Source organism: Schistocerca americana, chromosome 1 (genome assembly GCF_021461395.2).
Source record: "Schistocerca americana isolate TAMUIC-IGC-003095 chromosome 1, iqSchAmer2.1, whole genome shotgun sequence".
NCBI classification, from domain to species: Eukaryota; Metazoa; Arthropoda; class Insecta; order Orthoptera; family Acrididae; genus Schistocerca; species Schistocerca americana.
The window spans coordinates 408011538-408029975 of record NC_060119.1 but is presented as its reverse complement, the minus strand read 5'-3'; the positions used below and the strand labels follow the sequence as shown (position 1 = coordinate 408029975).

Below are 18438 nucleotides of genomic sequence, written 5' to 3'. Positions count from 1 at the left end.
GCAAACAATTCTGCATCAAAGACAGTTAAAGTCTGAGGCAGTCGGACCTTGAGGACACGATATGGAAAAACAACTGAGCAACCAACAGAATCCCCTTGTTTCGACCCATCCGTAAAAACAGCTACATAGTCGTGGTGCTCAGATGAAATGGCAGAAAATGCTGCATTAAAAACGGTGGCAGGAGTCCAATCTCTCTTGTACTGCAATAAATCTAAAATCACTCCGGGCTTCTTCAGTAACCAGGGTGGCAGGCGGTTAAAACCTTGGATTTGGGGTTGTACAGACTCCACACCGAGGGACTCTGGTACACGCTGCACACGGATCCCAAATGGCAACGTAGCCCGGGGACGGCGGGAAAAAAGGCGGTCCAGAGGTGGATGGGCAACAAGATGGTGAGCAGGCGATCTGGGAGCTGCAAGAAACTTACAAGCCTGGCGCACCAGCAGGAGCTGCCGCCGGATGGTAAGTGGCGGTTCGCCAGACTCAGCACAGAGGCTGGGTACGGGACTGGTCCGATAAGCACCTGTGGCCAGTCGGATCCCAGAATGGTGAACAGCGTCAAGAATCCGCAAATAAGATGGCCTCGCTGACCCATATACTGTGCACCCATAGTCCAGCCGTGAACGCACAAAAGCTCCATAAAACTGTAGGAGACGTGCCCTGTCCGCACCCCAAGACCTGTGGCTGAGGCACTTGAGGATGTTCAGTGCCTTCAGCGTTCTGGCTTTCAAGTCACGTAGGTGTGGCAGCCATGACAACTTGGAGTCAAAAATTAGGCCCAGAAACCGTGTCTCTAAAACGTAGGACAGTATCCCCCATATGCAAGGCAGGCAAAGTAAAAAGATGACGAGAACGATTAAAATGAACACAAACACACTTTTCGGCAGAAAACCGAAAACCCGTCTTTGCAGCCCACTCCTCTAACCGCCGCACTGTTAGCTGCAACTGACGGCTCACGGTTGCAACACTGGAGGAGGAACAGAAAACAGCAAAGTCGTCCACAAATAAGGAGCACTGTACTGGACTCTTCACTGTTGACGTTATACTGTTGATGGCTATGGCAAAGAGGGTAACGCCTAAAACACTGCCCTGGGGGACATCGTTCTCTTGCTCAAAGCGATCAGACAGTGTGTTACCAACGCGGGTCCGAAAAAACCGCTGAGACAGGAAAGACCGAATGAAAATCGGGAGGCGGCCACGAAAGCCACATTGATGCATTTGTGCAAGAATACAGTGTCTCCAAGTAGTATCATATGCCTTACTGATATCAAAGAAGATACCGATACAGTGATACTGATGGAGAAAAGCCTGCTGAATAGCCGCCTCTAGGAGGGTCAGGTTGTCGACCGTGGACCGAAATTTTCGGAATCCACACTGAAAGCGGCTAAGGAGCTGTCTGGTCTCTAACAGCCAGACCAGACGCCGGTTAACCATCCGTTCCAGGGTCTTTCCGACACAGCTTGTCAAGGCGATACTACGATAACTACCGGGACATGTGCGGTCCTTTCCTGGTTTGAGGAGAGGGATGAGAATTGCCTCCCTCCACGAGGTGGGGAACACTCCTGTCTGCCATATGAAATTAAAACATTCGAGGAGAATTTCCTTTGACGCCACTGGCAGATGTCGAAGCATGGAGTTCCGGATGTGGTCGTGACCTGGTGCAGTGTCAGAAGTCTCAGTAAGTGCCGATTCAAGCTCCCACATGGAGAAAGGGGAATTGTAGGCCTCAGAACTGTTCGACTGAAAGTCCAAGGTCGGTCTTTCGACAGTCGCACGGTAGCGACGAAACGCTGGATCCTGATTTGCAGTGGCAGTACTTTGTGCAAAATGCTCTGCCAGCGTCTGAGCAATGGCTCTGGGTGTCGTTTGGAGGCATCCCTGGTTCAGGACAGCAGCTATTGGTAAACGGCTATGTTTACCAGAAATCCTCCGGATGGCTTCCCATACTCTTGTGGAACAAGTGGAACGGTTGATGGAGTCCAGGAACTCCTGCCATGACCTTTTCTTGCTCTCTTTAATGACACGTCATGCCCTGGCTCTCGCGATTCGAAAGGCGGTAAGATTGAACGCTGTTGGGCGGCATTTAAATCGGCGAAGAGCCGCACGCCTGTCCCGGATGGGTGAACGGCACTCTTCCGTCCACCAAGGCACAAGGCGCCGCTTAGGAGGGCCAGAAGACTGTGGTATGGACAGGTCAGCAGCATGATGGACCACAAGCGTGATGTGATCCACCCATTCCTGTACGTTATTATGGCAGTCAAAGACAGCCAACCGAGTGAACAGTGGCCAGTTAGCCCTGCCAATCATCCACGATGGAGGCCGCTGCTCCAGCAATACACCATCCAGGAGATGAATGCGGATAGGGAAGTGATCGCTGGAATGAAGGTCGTCAATGACCTCCCAGTGAACAGAGTCGGTGAGGGTTGGAGAGCAGAAAGATAGGTCAATGGCTGAGAATGACCCTGTAGCAGTAGAGAAATGAGTCGGAGTACCTGTGTTGAGGATGCACAACACTTGAGATGTTAGGAGGCTCTCCAAAATTCGACCTCGAGCGCAAAGAGAAGTGGAGCCCCACAGGACACGATGGGCATTGAAGTCACCCAGGAGAAGAAATGGGCGGGGGAGTTGGTCGATAAGATCTGTGAGAGCGTCTAAGGTCATTGCATCCAGAGGGGGTAAACAAAGGGAGCAAACGGTAAGCCTCCGAGGTGAATGAATTTCAACTGCAACTGCTTGCAGGTCAGTATCCAGGGGGAGAGCAGAGGAGTGGTGGTCATTATTGACAAACACAGCAACTCCGCCTTTGGCCCTTTCTCCAGTCAGGTCATCTTTGTGATATGACGTATAGCCCCTTAGTACAGGAGCATCAGATGGTTTTAAATGCGTTTCCTGTAAACACAAGCACAGGGGGCGTTGCCGTGTTAGGAGGTTCAGTTCCTCCACATGTGCCCGGAATCCATTTATGTTCCACTGTATAATGGGAGCCATCTGTCAGGGTGGGAGTACCTTCATTCTCACTTTCTGTTGGGGAGGAGAGCCCACAACAGGTGGAGGCTCAGTTTTGGGGCGAGATGATTGCCCCAGTCTGACATCAACCTCCATCGCCTCAGAAGAGGAGTCGAGAGAGATGTCAGAGAGAATGACATCCACATTAGGAGACTGTATAACTGCAGTCTCCTTTAGTGGGCGAGTCTTCACCTTTGTCTTTGGCTTCGATGTTTTGGCCTGAGGTGGCATTGGAGCCAAAACCTCAGAAGCAGTAGGGGGTGTGCTGGGCAGTGCACAAGACTGGACCCGGGAAGGGGCAGGAAGTTCCATGATGTCAGCTACCACGGCCTGGTCAGAAGGCCGGGGGGGAGCAGCAGGCTTCACAGGAACGGCAGCAGCACACGTACATTGACAAGCGCAGGTGCTAGTGCTGACAGTAGCAACCTCCGTTTGTGTAGCGGCATCGGTTTTCAAGACTGGTTGTTTGAGAACGGAAGAAAAGGAAGCAGCGAACGTGGGCGGCTGCATGGACTTGTAGATTTTCTTCGCCTCACCATACGGGATGCGTTTTGTAGTTTTTAGTTCCTGGATCTTCCGTTCCTCAAGGAAAACTCTGCATTCCCTACTCCACACAGGGTGATCCCCAGAGCAGTTGACACACTTGGGGGGAGAGGAGCAACCAACTCCCTCATGGGCGGCTTTACCACAATTCCCGCAAGTGGCTTCCCCTCTACAGCCGAGAGTAGTGTGTCCAAAGTGTTGGCATTTAAAACACCGCATAGGGTTGGGGTAATAAGGCCGTACACTGAGACGTAGGAAACCTGCCTTCACATGCTCTGGCAATTTGGTGGTGTTAAATGTAAGGATAAATGAGTCAGTCTTTATGAGAGCACCATCCACCCGTTTCATAATGTGTTGCACGTCGACAATTCCTTCCTGGGACCATTCAGCCTTCAGTTCGTCTTGGGGAATGTCAACGAGATCTCTGCAAGTCACAACACCCTTGCTGTAGTTCAAGGTGTTGTGAAATTCAGTCTCTATCGCAAACTCCCCAAGAAATTGTGCCTTCTGAAGGTTCTGGACTTGCTGGAAGCTAGATGTTTCAACCAACAAGGTGCCATTTCGCAAGCGCTTTGCAGATTTTAATGTGCCAGCAATACCTTCTAAGCCCTTCTGTATATAAAATGATGAATCTTTTTCAAAACTCCCATCTTTTCTTTTAATTATGAAAAACACATTCTGCGAAGCAGCATGCATTCTGTTACTACTACCTGAATCAGGAGGACTGGCTACATGAGCCCTCTTGTTGGATTGGGTGTTAGAACCCACCAGCGGTCCACCCTTTCCACTGGCAGGAGAAGAATAAAAGTTCGAGGGTTCCATCTCGGTCCCACGAGCAGCTAGGGAACTAGAAGTCCACCTAGACAGAGCCCCGCATGCCTAGGTAAGCCTTATACAACTGGGGCGCAGCAGGTGCCCCAGAGGTTGCCCGCTTGCGACTGTTCCACCCCAACAGCCATACATCTTATAGGCGCGCAGCACACCGTAAGATTGAGGGGTTTTTATAGAGGTTTACCTTCCTCGCAATCTAGGCGGTCAAGCCAAGATTACCATTCCCCGCAGCACACAACATTCCACCGCTACGCCATGCGGTGGTCGCTGAAGCATGTCCGGGGGTTACGGTGACAGGAGACTGGCGGCGCTGACCAGTCCCCAGCTCAGGACCCCGGGGTCGCCAAGCCCGTACTCAGCAAATGAATGCTGAGCCCCTGGGGGGTTCGAACCTGCGACCGTAGCGGTCTCGCGGTTCCAGACTGCAGCACCTTTGACCGCACGGCCACTTCAGCTGGCGACAAAAACATCAATAGTGCATTCAAGCAGTACATTAACAATTTAAAATACATATATGAAGGTCATCTGGGTATGGATATGTCTTTCAATAATTTCAAAAGCATCTGTGCTAACTGCTGGAACCAAAGTATTGGATTTAACTTGTTGGTAAAACACTGAGCTTGAATGACTGATGATACAAAAGATTTCTATACATATGTGAGTAAGTATTATTACTCCAACCACTTAATTACACTAGCATGGATAAGTTTGACAGGCTACCTCACCACCAATCATGTGTTGATGATTGTAGAATCTTCAGTGACAACTACCTTCCAGAATAGCGTATTCATGTAAATCAGTTTTGAATGTAGACAGCTTGGTGGTGTTGGTACAGCAACAAAAGCTGTGACCTGTATAGGAGTAGTGGTGGGAGAGGAAGACGAAGCTGGAACTTACTGGGAGCTCGTCCAAACCAATCACTAGAGGAACAGTGGCAGCAATGGTGGTGGTGGTAGCTATGAAGATCAGGAAACCTGCAGCAGCTTGCTCAAATGTGACTGAGGCAATACTTCTTTTACATGACATGAATCACCTAGTTCCCACATATTACATTTTTTTCAACCAGCAATGTGGGCTACTTGCACTACATTGAATTTTCATCCCTATAAGCTTACTTCCTCACACATGTTATTCTTCAGGTATCACTTAACGTTTTAAATTTGTCTGTTGAAAAGATTACAAGCAAATCATATTATTAAATTAATAACACTTACTAAAGTGCAGCATTTTAATTACTGTTAGTGGATTAGCTCTAAAGTAATGGTAGTTACTGCATTCTAATTCTAATTCCTCAAGACATCTTGGATTTTGCACCAAGATTTGGTTGGTTGGTTTGGGAGGTGGGGGGAGAGAAGGGACCAAACTACTAGGTCATCGGTAATCCAACATTTTAATGATGGACAAGTGGGCTAAACCATCACAGTGGAATTTTAAATAGCATAAATGGGGTAAATCTGCCATCTTGGTTGATTTTTTCCATCCAGAAATATGGCGATGGAGGGGAGGAGGAAATCTGGTAACAAGCGTTGTGCTAGAATCACCATTCAATAACTATTTGTCATCAGCCAGTGATGTATATACAGAGTCTGCCAGAAAAATGTGTACACTCCTTGTCAGACTCTATAGAGATACTGATATTGTTGTTCAATCTGAGTTACGAGTGTGTTGTAGTATGGCCTTTGGCTCAACAGGTGTTAGTACTTTCATCTCGGTATTGAGAAAACAAAGATGGCTGGAGCACGCTTGACATTCAAGCAATGAGAATGTATTTTGAAGTGGTTTTTTCAAGTTTGATAATGTCATTGAAGTGCAACGTCAGTGGAGGCAGGAGTTTGAAACAGAACTTCCAACCCACCTAAAAATTAAATGCATCATTCACCAGTTTGAATTGCGTGGAACGATTTGTGATATTCAGAAGATCAGGAAGACACTGTACAGCTACAAGTCCTGCTTTGTCAGCTCTCATGTTGGAAACATTTGTTAATTCTCCACAGATGTCTGCTACACAATGGGCATGTGAAATGGGGGGTTAGCAGTATAAGTGTACAAAGAGTTCTCAAAGCTGCGAAGTGGAAAGTTTACATTCCACAATTACTGTATGTGATTAAGGATGACAATATTGATCGCCAAATGCAATTTTGCAAATGGTATCAGCAAATGGAACTGATGACGAACAATTTGTGATGAAGGTAGTGTTGAGTGATGACGCACAATTTAAACTTAATAGAACCATGAATCAGCATACCTGTGTGTACTGGGCACCAGGAAATCCGCATGTTTATGTGGATAAAGCAGTCAATCTACCAGCAGTTCATGTGTGGTGTGGACTATCACCTAGGGGCTTAGAAGGACTCTTTTTCTTCGATGCTACTGTCACTGCAGAAATGTACCTGGAAATGTTATGCATATCAATTTTGCCAGGTATATGTGTGCTTTATGGAGCTGATGAAAAAGTCTTCTACCAAAGAATGGGGCACCACCACACTACCACCTTGCTGTATGAGCTTTCCTGGATGACAATTTTCTGGGGCATTGGATTGGATGAAGAGGGCCCACTGAGGTTCCCTCCACAGTCACCAGATCTAACACCTATGGACTTTTAATTGTGGGGAACTGTGAAACATAACATCTACTGACATAAGACACGCACGCTGGAGGAACTCCGCCAGGAGATTATAGTGACATGTGCAGCAATATCCACTGTAACATTGACTGACATAGTTGTGGCAACTGCTCGCCATTCTGTTATGTGTATACCCACCAACGGCGAACATTAAAGTAACCATGTGCTAAACTGAAGATTGTACAACATGTGTGACCAATTATTAGATGTAAAATAAACACATAAGTAATACTTTTCATTCCTTAAAGTGTGTATACATTTTTCTGGCAGGCTCTACATGTTGCATAATGCTTATGAATTTTATCCATTTGTGCTTCACTTTTTCATCTCCAGACTTGAATATTTGAGTCAGGAAGAGAAAAATCCACTGCCTCCAGAACCAATTGGCTACTGTCACTGCCTTCAGTGTGGAAGGACCTGGGTTTGATTCCTGTACCACCTCTGATTTTTTTCTGATATGGTGAGGTCTGGAATGGGGTCCACTCAGCCTTGTAAGGGCAAATGAGCACCTGCTTGTACAAAGGTTTCATCTTTTGGCTATATCGGCTGGAGGGATTCGCAACATGCTGAGCTCATGTCCCTCTATCATAGATAGCTCCTCATACTGCCTTGTAGGCAGCTGTCGACCAGTCAGAACAGGCCTAAGGCCTAATCTATGAGTGATGTTTACCTTTTACATGTAACTGAAAAGTCAATACTTTTACAAACATCTCAGTGCAATAAAAACTGTATGACAAGTAGTCTGGTGAACGCATTTTGATGACTCCTCTTCAGCAGATTTTGTGTCAGTCATTATGCTTAGGCATTTAAGGTTGGATAGACTCCATTGCAGACTTTACTGACCAAAAAAATTGAAGCTATCTCCCACAGCAGCAATCAGTGACTCTAGCCTTTAGCCCATAGCCCAGGAAGGCACCCACAAATAGATACAGAACTTTCCAACTCATCTCAGTTGAATGATCACCTTCAAATGACATGACAAGAGTAATCATTCTCCAAAGTTTTTCAACAACGCTTCACAAAAAGAATCCCATCTTCCCTCCAGGGATTCCCATTTGTGTTCACGAACCATCAGATCTACTGGTAACAAATGTAGCAGCTTGCTTTTGAATTGATTTGATGCCTTCTTTTAATCCAACATGGTGAGGATCACAAACACATGAGCAATACTCAAGAATGAGACACACAAGTGATCTATACATAGTCTCCTTTGTAGAGTTCCTAAAACTCTACTGACAAACTGAAGTCGCCCATTCACCTCCCCTATGACTGTCCTTATATGCTCATTCCATTTCATATTGTACTCCAACGTCATGCCTAGATATTTAATGGATGTGACTTAGTCAAGCAGCACACCACCAATACTGTATGTGGACATTACAGGGCTATTTTCCCTACTCATCTGCATTAACAAACATTTTTCTACATTTAGAGCAAACTGTCATTGATCACAATAGAAATTCTGGCTGTCATACTGTATTCTTCTAAAGTCATTCAGTGATGATACTTTCCTGTATAGTACAGCATCACCTGACAACAATGCAGGCTGTTCAGAAATTGCATTCGATGACTTCTCAGAGCAGGGTTGAGAGGGATGAAAAAGATCTGGTGCAGTTCAAGATCCATATTAAAAAGCTATTACAAAAGCAGAAAAGCGCAGAATTAAGTGATGTCCATGCCTTATTGGTGATTAATGCTGAACAAACCCAAAGCGAGTGCAAGAAGACTTATACAAGAAATGTTCAGTGAATTACAAAGTAAAATTTTGAGAAATGATTCAACTAAAATCCTAAGATGATTTGAAGTTCCATTAAGTCTGTAACAACCTAAATCATCCATTTGGTTGAATACAGACAATACTGACATCAAAACAGAACATGACAGAAAAGGTTGAAATAGTGAATACAGTCTTCCAAAATTGTTTCACTGCAGAGTATCATAATAAGAATTCTCCTTTTAATCATCACATTAATAACCATACCGGCAGACATTGGGATACATGATTGTGTAGTAGAAAATGGGGCAAAACTGCCCAACAGTGTAAAGGAATTTGAACTTGTTGAGGTACCTATAAGATTCACTTTGGGTTATGTGAAAGAACTTGCTCCGCTTATAGCAGCATTTATCATGGCTTGTGGAATGATAGGCACCAAATGATTGGAAAAAGTGCAGGTCATTCCTATTTTCAAGGAAGGTCCTCTTACAGATGCACATAATTATAGGCTTCTATTGCTGATACCAATCTTCCACAGAATTGCTGATACCAATCTTCCACAGAATTATTGAACATTTTTTGAGATCTCAACTTTATGACCTTTTTCAAGAACTAAAAACTCAACTATAAAAACCAACAGGGTTCCGCATGCGGAGATATTGTGAAATGTGGCATACTATGGTTGTCCATGAGCTCCAGAGCAGTGTACAATGTCACCCAGAATGATGCCTTTCTTCTTGACTAGCAGATAAATATGAATTGCCATGGATTCCCCTCCTGTGCCAACCTCTTCAAACCAGAGTGGTACATGCACCATCTGCATTACCTTACCTTTTTCCATTTTTAGAGAAGGTAACCATTCATCACACAAAATAGAAATTCTACCCCGGTCATCCTCCTGTCATTCAACAGCAACACTTCCTCATACACTACAGCGCACCAGCAAATTATCACAGATCTGTGCTCATCATATCTGTCATATCATTTATGTATATAGAAAATGAGAGCAATCCTATCACACTTGCCTGGCTCACTGCTGACGACATCCTTGTTTCTGACGAACACTTGCCATCACGGACAATGTGCTGGGTTCTATTAATTAAGAAGTCTTTGGGCTTCTCACATATCTGCAAATCTATTCTGCATGTGTGGACCTTCATTAACAGTCTGCAATGAAGCACCACATCAAATACTTTCTGGAAATCCAGGAGTATGGAATCTGCCTGTACTATTTCATTTATGGTTTGTAGGATACCATGTGAAAAAGGGTCATTTGAGTTTTGCATGAGCAATACTTTCTTAAAAAATAAATAAAAAATAAAAAAATAAATGTCACAAAGGAATTATTTGAATGGGATGTAAATTGATGGATGTAATATAAATGTACAAACAAACAAATTATTACAAATTACAAACTGAACAGATCAGTAATACATTGGTCCACCTCTGGCCCTTATACAAGAAGTTATTCAGTTGGCAATGACTGACAGAGTTGTTGGATGTCCTCTGGAGGGCTATTATGCCCAATTCTGTCCAACTAGCACGTTAGATCATCAAAATCCCGAGATGGTTGGAGGGGCCTTACCCATAATGCTAAAAATGTTCTCAACAGGGGAGAATCAGGCAATCTTGCTGGTGATGATAGGGTTTTAAAATCATGTAAGACAAGCAGTAGAAATTGTTGCCATGTGTGGGCAGGCTTTATCTTGTACAAATGTCAGTGCAGGATGGCTTGTCATTAAGGACAGCAAAATGAAGCATATATCATCGACATGCTGCTGTGCTGTAAATGTGCCACAGATGATAGCCAAAGGGGTTTTCCTATGCTGCCACACCAGACCGGTCAACAACTGACTGTGTAGATGTAAGCTTACTGTCCAGTCCTATTCTCAAATTCAATGTGTGCTGAAACCATTACGTGCTTGTCCTCTCTAGATTCACAATACATGATGTGAGAGAAACATTCACATTTCTTCAGATCTCCACCTTCATTCTCACATCCCTATTAATACTGTAATTTGCAGAGACCTCTAAAATCATATGTGACACACACAATTTCACACTAGCACTGACAGCAACAGGACAAAATATCGCAAAATCATTGCTCCTATTAGTTCAATAACGTAAAGGGAGCACAGGCTTCACACACTTTAATATTTAACATCCAATCAGCTTGTCCTGTTAATGTTATGTAGTTGGTGGTGATGAGACTGCATAGTTCAACTAAATTTAAAACAATTCTAATATACCATTTAATTTCAGTCCCAGTTACACATTTTTTAACACGTAACTAATTTCAATCTCCCTGGATCATCTTCAAATCTATGTAACTGCATCAGCGACCCGTCGTTTCTGTGTCAGAAGCACACACCAGAGACATTCTGAAAACAGATACATTGGATTGCTAATGCAACTATAGAAATCTGAAGATGATCCAGGGAGATCGAACCACATCATACATAAATAAATGTGCAACTGGTACTAAAAAGCAAACAATGTATTGGAACTGTTTTAAATATCAATACAGTTGCTGTTCTGTCACAACAGATTTCATATTACCTGGGCAATCAGCACAAAGATTTCATCTCCAGCACTAATAACATTGAGTATTAATGGAAAAAGTTAAAGAGAGGATTGTACAATATTCTTTAGACAGATATGTTTAAACTGAAATACTAAAGTTGTGAGGGGCAGTAAAGACCTGCCTTGGTTTGACAGCCATGTTATAAAACTGCTACGAAAGCAAAGAGACCTTCGCTGCAAATTTAAATGGAGACAAAGCCTCACAGTTGAACAAAAATGAAATGATGCCAAAATTAGCTTAAGGAGAGCCATCTGTGAAGTTTTCAACAAATTCGAAAGTAAAATTCGTCCACTGCTTGACAGAAAATCTAAAGAAGTTTTGTTCTCATGTTAAACCATTAAATGGATCGACAACAACTGTCTAGTCTATAACCATAATGACACTGAAGCAGAGGATGATACAGAAAACACTGAAATACTAAATTTCTTTCCCCAAAACTGTTTCACAGAGGAAGATTGCACTGTAGTGCCTTCTTTAAATCACTGTATGAACAACGAAATGGCTGCTATTGAAACAAGTGACCTTTGGATTGAAAATCAACTGAAATAGCTCAACATAGGGAAGGCCACTGGACCTGACAGTATACCAATTCGGTACTACATAGAGTATGTGAATGAACTTGCCCCTCTTCTAGCAGACAGGTACTGTAGGTTTCTGGAGCAGTGATGTCTTCCTGACAATTGTAAAAAGGCACAGGGCATTCCCATTTTCAAGAAGGGTCATTGAGCAGACACACAGAATAATAGGTCTATGTACAACTCTGATGTCTGTGTTGTAAAATTTTGGAATGTTTTATGCTTGCAAACTATGACATTTCTAGATTATGAAAACCCCCTCTGTAGGAATCAATATGGTAACAAAACACAGATCACTCCAAATGAACTTTTCATAAATGGGATTCACAGTCATGTAAAATTTTTTGAAAGACATCATGTTTATGCCAGTGACTGTTAAACTTTTTATTTCCACTATTGCAATTTCGACCTTAGGCCATTATCAAGTGCAAATTTTTTGGTTTTAAGCCATGTCAACTTTATGCATGCTGACACTTATATGTTGTTGTCATTTGTTGTTATATACATTCATAATGCTGCTGTGGTTTAGTGCAAAAGTTACTAGTGATGGTGGAATGAACATGTGTATGTACAGACTGTGCTATTTTACGATATATGGACATGTGCACTCACACTACTTAGCAGCGTTACGAATGTATATAACAGCAAACAACAACGACATATAAATGTGTCAGCGTGTATAAAGTTGACAAGGCTTAAAGCCAAAACATCTGCACTTGATAATGGCCTAAGGCCGAAATTGCAATAGTGGAAATAAAGAGTTTAACAGTCAATGGCGTAAGCATGATGTCTTCCAGATCACTCTGCTCGTCCATGAGACCCAGAAGGCGATAGATACTGATGCCCAAGTCAACAACATGCTCTTGTCTTCCATGAGGCACTGTCACCTAATGAACAAAATACAAATTTACAGAATATCAGACCAATTGTGTGAGTGGATTGAAGAGTTTCTATCAAACACAACACATCATGCCATTCGGAACAGAGGCAAGTCTTCAGGCATAGAAGTAGCTTCAGGCATGCCCCAGGGGACTACCACAGAACTATTACTTTTCACAGTATATATAAATGACCTAGTAGATGAAGTTGGAAGTTCCAGATGGCACTTCATAGATGACGCTGTTGTAACAGAGAAATTACAGCACTAGAAAATTGTAGCAAAATACAGGAAGACCTGTAGGGGATCGATGTTTGGTGAAAGGAGTGGCAATTGACCCTCAACAGAAACAAATGTTACATTGCAGTTAGTAGCACACTGTCTGTGGTAGGCAGGTGTCCAGTTCATGCTCTGGTCTGACACATAGTTTCAACTTCTAACAAATATTCATCACAGTATATATTCCACCAGACAGTAACATGTCATCTCAGTCCTATATCATGTTTCACACAACACAATGTGGCATAGAAATTCTGAGACATAATAAATAATAAAGACACATCAAACAGGTTGAAATGTTTCTAATAATAATTGAAGCTTTGCATAGCTGTTCCTCAGGTGAATATAGCGTCTGTGCAGTCTATCCTTCAGCCGGTGGTGGTTTGTAGCACACACAGACACTATTACTTATTCTATAATGTTTAGACACATTTCAAATTCTGACTTAAAACTGAAGTGTATGGCATACTTTCTACTTTTTTTGCAACTTAAATTGCTACAGTTTACCAACAGCCTAACATTAGTTTCATAGTGTGTTCACGTGTTTATGAAGATTTGGATAAGAAACATGTGTGGATATCTAATCAACACAGGCATCAGGGAAAACTGAACCTGTACATTAGAAACAATTTTTAAATCATAATTACAGCACTAGAAAATTGTAGCAAAATACAGGAAGACCTGTAGGGGATCGATGTTTGGTGAAAGGAGTGGCAATTGACCCTTACATGCAAGTAATATAGTGGCCATCTCTTTATTTGTTTAAAACCACAGTTACTACTTAAAAAAGAAACTGTGGAATACACTTACAGTATTTTCAGGTGACTTTTCAGAATAGTCAGATTTTAGGTAAAAGTGTGTTCAATGATCTTAATACAGTCATTATTATCAGTATTTTCTATTATGTTAACTTTTATCACATGGTTGTGTTATTAGGTTGCACCGTGGGTGGTCAACAGTACACAGAGGGAGTTCGTATTGAAGTGGACAGAGCACAGTGTAAGCAATGTTACTGTATACGAGGACGAGTGCAATGCACTACACTGAAGTGTTCTCCACCAATACATGGATGTACTCCAGTAATCTCTAACATCAGCTGCTGCCCTACAAGATATGAGTGCAGTGAGTAGAATTTCAGTGCATTGATCATGTCACTTTCCTTTATACTCTGAATTGTCAGACTTTAGTCATTGTAATGAAGTGGAGAGGAAATACAAATATCATTTGTACTTGCCTATAAAATTACAATGTTAACATTCAACTATTTCTGGCTGTCATTTACCATATAATTACTGTAATTTGGGCCTTTTGGATAGCAAATTATTTTTATGTCCTTAAACTGAACAAGTTGGTTGGCTTAAGGTAGTTAGGTCTAAAGTCTCAGCCATTTGAAGTTATGGAATGAACTCTCGCCTCTACAGGTATGAGTCACAACATACAAGCATTCATTAATTAAGAACCACCATAAACATAAACATGGAAATACCACAATTGAAAAGTACCTGTATGAAGACACATCACTACTTACAGGACAGAGCAGCAGCAGAAGGTCACGTACAAAAGGAGAACTGAAAGCCAGTTATCAGTCTTTGTGAAGCTAGTACGTGCAGATATTTGACAAAGCATGAAAATCTGTTTCAACAAGTAATATCTGGGCCTGATGCCATAAGAAAGTTCAGCAACAAAATTTGTCAGCATTAATTTTTTTTTTTTTTTTTTTTCCTTGTAGGCCATCCTCATTAACTGTACGAATGGCCGTAATTTATTGTAAATGGTAGAAATTGAAAGTCACACAATGTATCACTAACACAATATTAGGCTTCCAAGACAAGTGTGAAAGCAATGAAACATTATTTAGTGATGATACTATGAAAAATGCACTTCTACAATTGTCTAAAATACTGTTAACAAAATACGCAGAAACTTATGAACTGGTTTCTTATAAATGCCCTACATGAGTACTAAATGTTATGAACTCGCTGCTAAATGTTAAGTAATGCCAATAAAGGTAACTCATATATTTCGATCTCTTCTACAATGTACTGCAGTTTTAGAGCTGCAGGTGACTTGAATGACCAGTATGACCAAACAAAAACATATAAGTAACTCAAATTTAGCAAGCACAGAAGCCCACTCTACTTCTCAATTCATGAAATATAACACTAAATATCAAATCCAACTAATTCTGCAAGGAACTAGTTAACAAAGTCTCCTCATTAATTACACTTCAAACATAAGAAGGAACCACTGTCTTAACAATGTAGTCCACTTTTCCAACAATAAAACTTATTTTAGTGGTGTATGTGTGTGATATATCACTATTATATCATTATACAAATTTGCTCTCAAACAGCAATAAACTGTTACATCAATTGTCAAGCCACCTCTATTTACAGCATGCATTATCACATATATTTAGTCTATTTTATGATGTACAAAAGTCTCATCTATTCTTATATAATTTAGTGTTAATGACATGAAACTCATTTTGATTTGTCAAAGATAAATGTCTAGAGGATGTCCCAGGAGGAATTGTCAGTTTTCAGAGATATAACAGGAATGATCATTTAAAGCAAGAAACTTGCCCTATTCTGAATAGATTCCGAGATAGAACACATTCAATGTACACTGTTGTTTATTTTCTGTATTATTCAATCTATTGTGAGATTTACATATGTGTAACAGTTTGTAAACATTACAACATGCATTTTACAAAGTACTGGTTGAAAAATACATATTTTTAACACATTCACCTCTAAGCATTATTGTACACATTAGATAGCAACTGTTGTACAGCTCACAGTAAATGTTTGAATACCCCATTCTCAAGAGGAACTTTGGAGAATACCTGCACTGAAAACTCTGGTAAACACTCTACAATCAGGAACTTGACATGTTGGAAAGCACAGACGGTATTCTTCAACAGCAGCAGGAGCACTACCATCACAAAAACCGTGAACATACAGAATATCTGCATTTTCTTCATTAGTGTAGATGTGTGGCATTTTAGCCATTGTGGGTATAAACACAGGTAACTGATGCTTCTCTCTGATACACTCTCAATCTCTCACACCACTTCATTCATCACTCACCATGGATAACTTAGCATTCAACTTTCAACAGGCCAATTTAATGGCAGAAAGACATCAAGAGCAAAGAGGTTGAAAGCAGCAAAGGATGTTAGGGCTAAAATAAAGTAAAACACTGAATGGGTCAGGTGGGTAACACACATAAGTGCGCACTACTAGCCCAAAAACAAATATACATTAAATGTATTCTATCCTGGAAACCATTAGGAACAGGGCATATGCCCATATGAAGATTTTTGGTTCAAATAATTTTTCGTGCCATATCCCTGAATAATGACCATTCCTCTTGGGAGACCCTGTATCACTGATGTTTCCCAATTACTTGTGCCAAAGGATATGTTTATATGTTTGCTCCTATGCCATTAAAAATGTGAGAAAGGGGGTGGGGCTAACCTGCAACACATATCCAGTAGGCAATTATTTCTAAGGGGACTGATGACCTCAGATGTTAAGTTCCATAGTACTTAGAGCCATTTGAACCATTTGAATTATTTCTATTTACTTAAGGTAATACATGCATAAATCAAACTCATGATATTGTATAAAATTTACTACATTCAATGACATGATAAGTTAAGAATGAAGTCTGAGTGATAGTTATTGATGTGCTGTCATGTATAACCATAGTTGATGTAAAAAGGAAATTACAAAATGATCTCTCTGCTTTACAGATAGACATGATGAGGAAAGGGCAACAGGTACTACAAGAGCATCATCAATTGAGGTGACAAGCTATCACTTACATAAACCACTTTTTCCTATTTGTAAAACCAATGAAACTGATTGTGTGCTTCACAATTACAGGGTACAATCTCTTCAGTGGGAAAAAAGAAAAATAAGATATTTGAAAGAGGGCCACTGCAAAACTATAGCACAACTACTAACAATGCTAATCGATCTCCAGGTACACAAGAACGAATTCATCGTGAGATGGGGCCTATTGACATGGAAAATAAAATTGTATCCAATAATGGGACACAAAATTCTACAGCAAATAACACGACCACAGAAGAAGTGGAAACAACTACAAGTGACATTCAGAATGCAACTACACTCAATTTCACTTCAGAGGAAAATGTAACACCTACAATCATGACAGAAACAATTCCAGCTTTTACTGAGCCTGAAAACACAACAGAGAATCTAATACAAAATGAGACAACTGTAGCAAACATCATCACTGCAATGGAAAGAATTGATAATCTAAGCCATGAAGACAATGAAACTGAAAATGTTACGAGTAATGAAATTACAACTGAAGTTACAGATGATATAATAACCTTGCAAACTGAATCTACTTTTATGACAATCATACCTACAACAATCATAATGCCAGAAGAACTTGATACTGTAAATGTGACAGTTCACACTAATGTCAGTATTTCTGACCCTGGGACTAACAACACATCACTATTAAACAACTCAGCTCCATCAGAAAGGGTTATACCACCAGAGATTGAAGCAATAATCAACATAACACAAAAGAAGGATCCAGATTATGATGAATATGACTACAATGTACCTTCACTTCCGCCATCACTACCTGGTGTCAGGTATGGTACAATCAAATAATATTAATGAAAACAGTATTGCATTTAATATCTCTTTAACCACTCCCTTATAAACCTAAGAATAAAATTAAAAATTACACTTAAACCTGTCACTATTGTTATAAATATAAGAGAAGTATCAAGCCAAATGAGGTCCATAGCAAGAATATAAATATGACATAGGAGAGGGGAGGTTGTATCAATGGAGTGGCACGAAGGAGAAAGTGGAATCAATGGGGAGGATGTTGAGAGGGAGGAAAAACATGTGAGTCATTTACTTAAAGAGTCTGCATCTTGCATCTGTTGCATGCCAGGTGAGCAGACTAAGGGTTCTGTGGTACACATGAAATCAACATTAATAGGGGCAGTTTTTTTATTTCAAAATGAATACATATAGTTCTCTCTCTCTCTCTCTCTCTCTCTCTCTAAAACACACACACACACACACACACACACACACACACACACACACACACACACACAAAATACTGGTAGCACCATTTGTTCTCCTATCTGAAGGCAGTCTAAGCCTACAATATCCTGAAAGACAGAAAGGAAGTGTCTCCTCCTCTCATGGGCAATTTCATTGAATGTTCTTTCTTCTCTGTCCTTCGTAGCCACTTTTCCTCTCATTGATACTGCACTTTGCACCAACTTCAATGGACTCATATGCATCCACAATAATAGGATTTTTAGCAGATCAACATTTAAATTTCAAATGGATTTTCTTCTGAGACTGCTATTTATACGAGCATTTAATAATATTT

General features: G+C 41.2%; 1 protein-coding gene across 2 annotated transcripts in view; it reads left to right on the top strand.

The window, feature by feature from the left end:
• The window catches only part of LOC124601977, a 447674-nt gene that overhangs the window by 323642 nt on the left and 105594 nt on the right, over positions 1 to 18438 (top strand). For both annotated transcript variants that reach the window (XM_047136288.1, XM_047136287.1), the window contains 3 exons: positions 13969 to 14154; positions 16793 to 16845; positions 16926 to 17674. In XM_047136288.1, coding sequence (XP_046992244.1) covers positions 13969 to 14154; positions 16793 to 16845; positions 16926 to 17674 — 988 coding nt within the window. The remainder of the gene's footprint in view (positions 1 to 13968; positions 14155 to 16792; positions 16846 to 16925; positions 17675 to 18438) is intronic.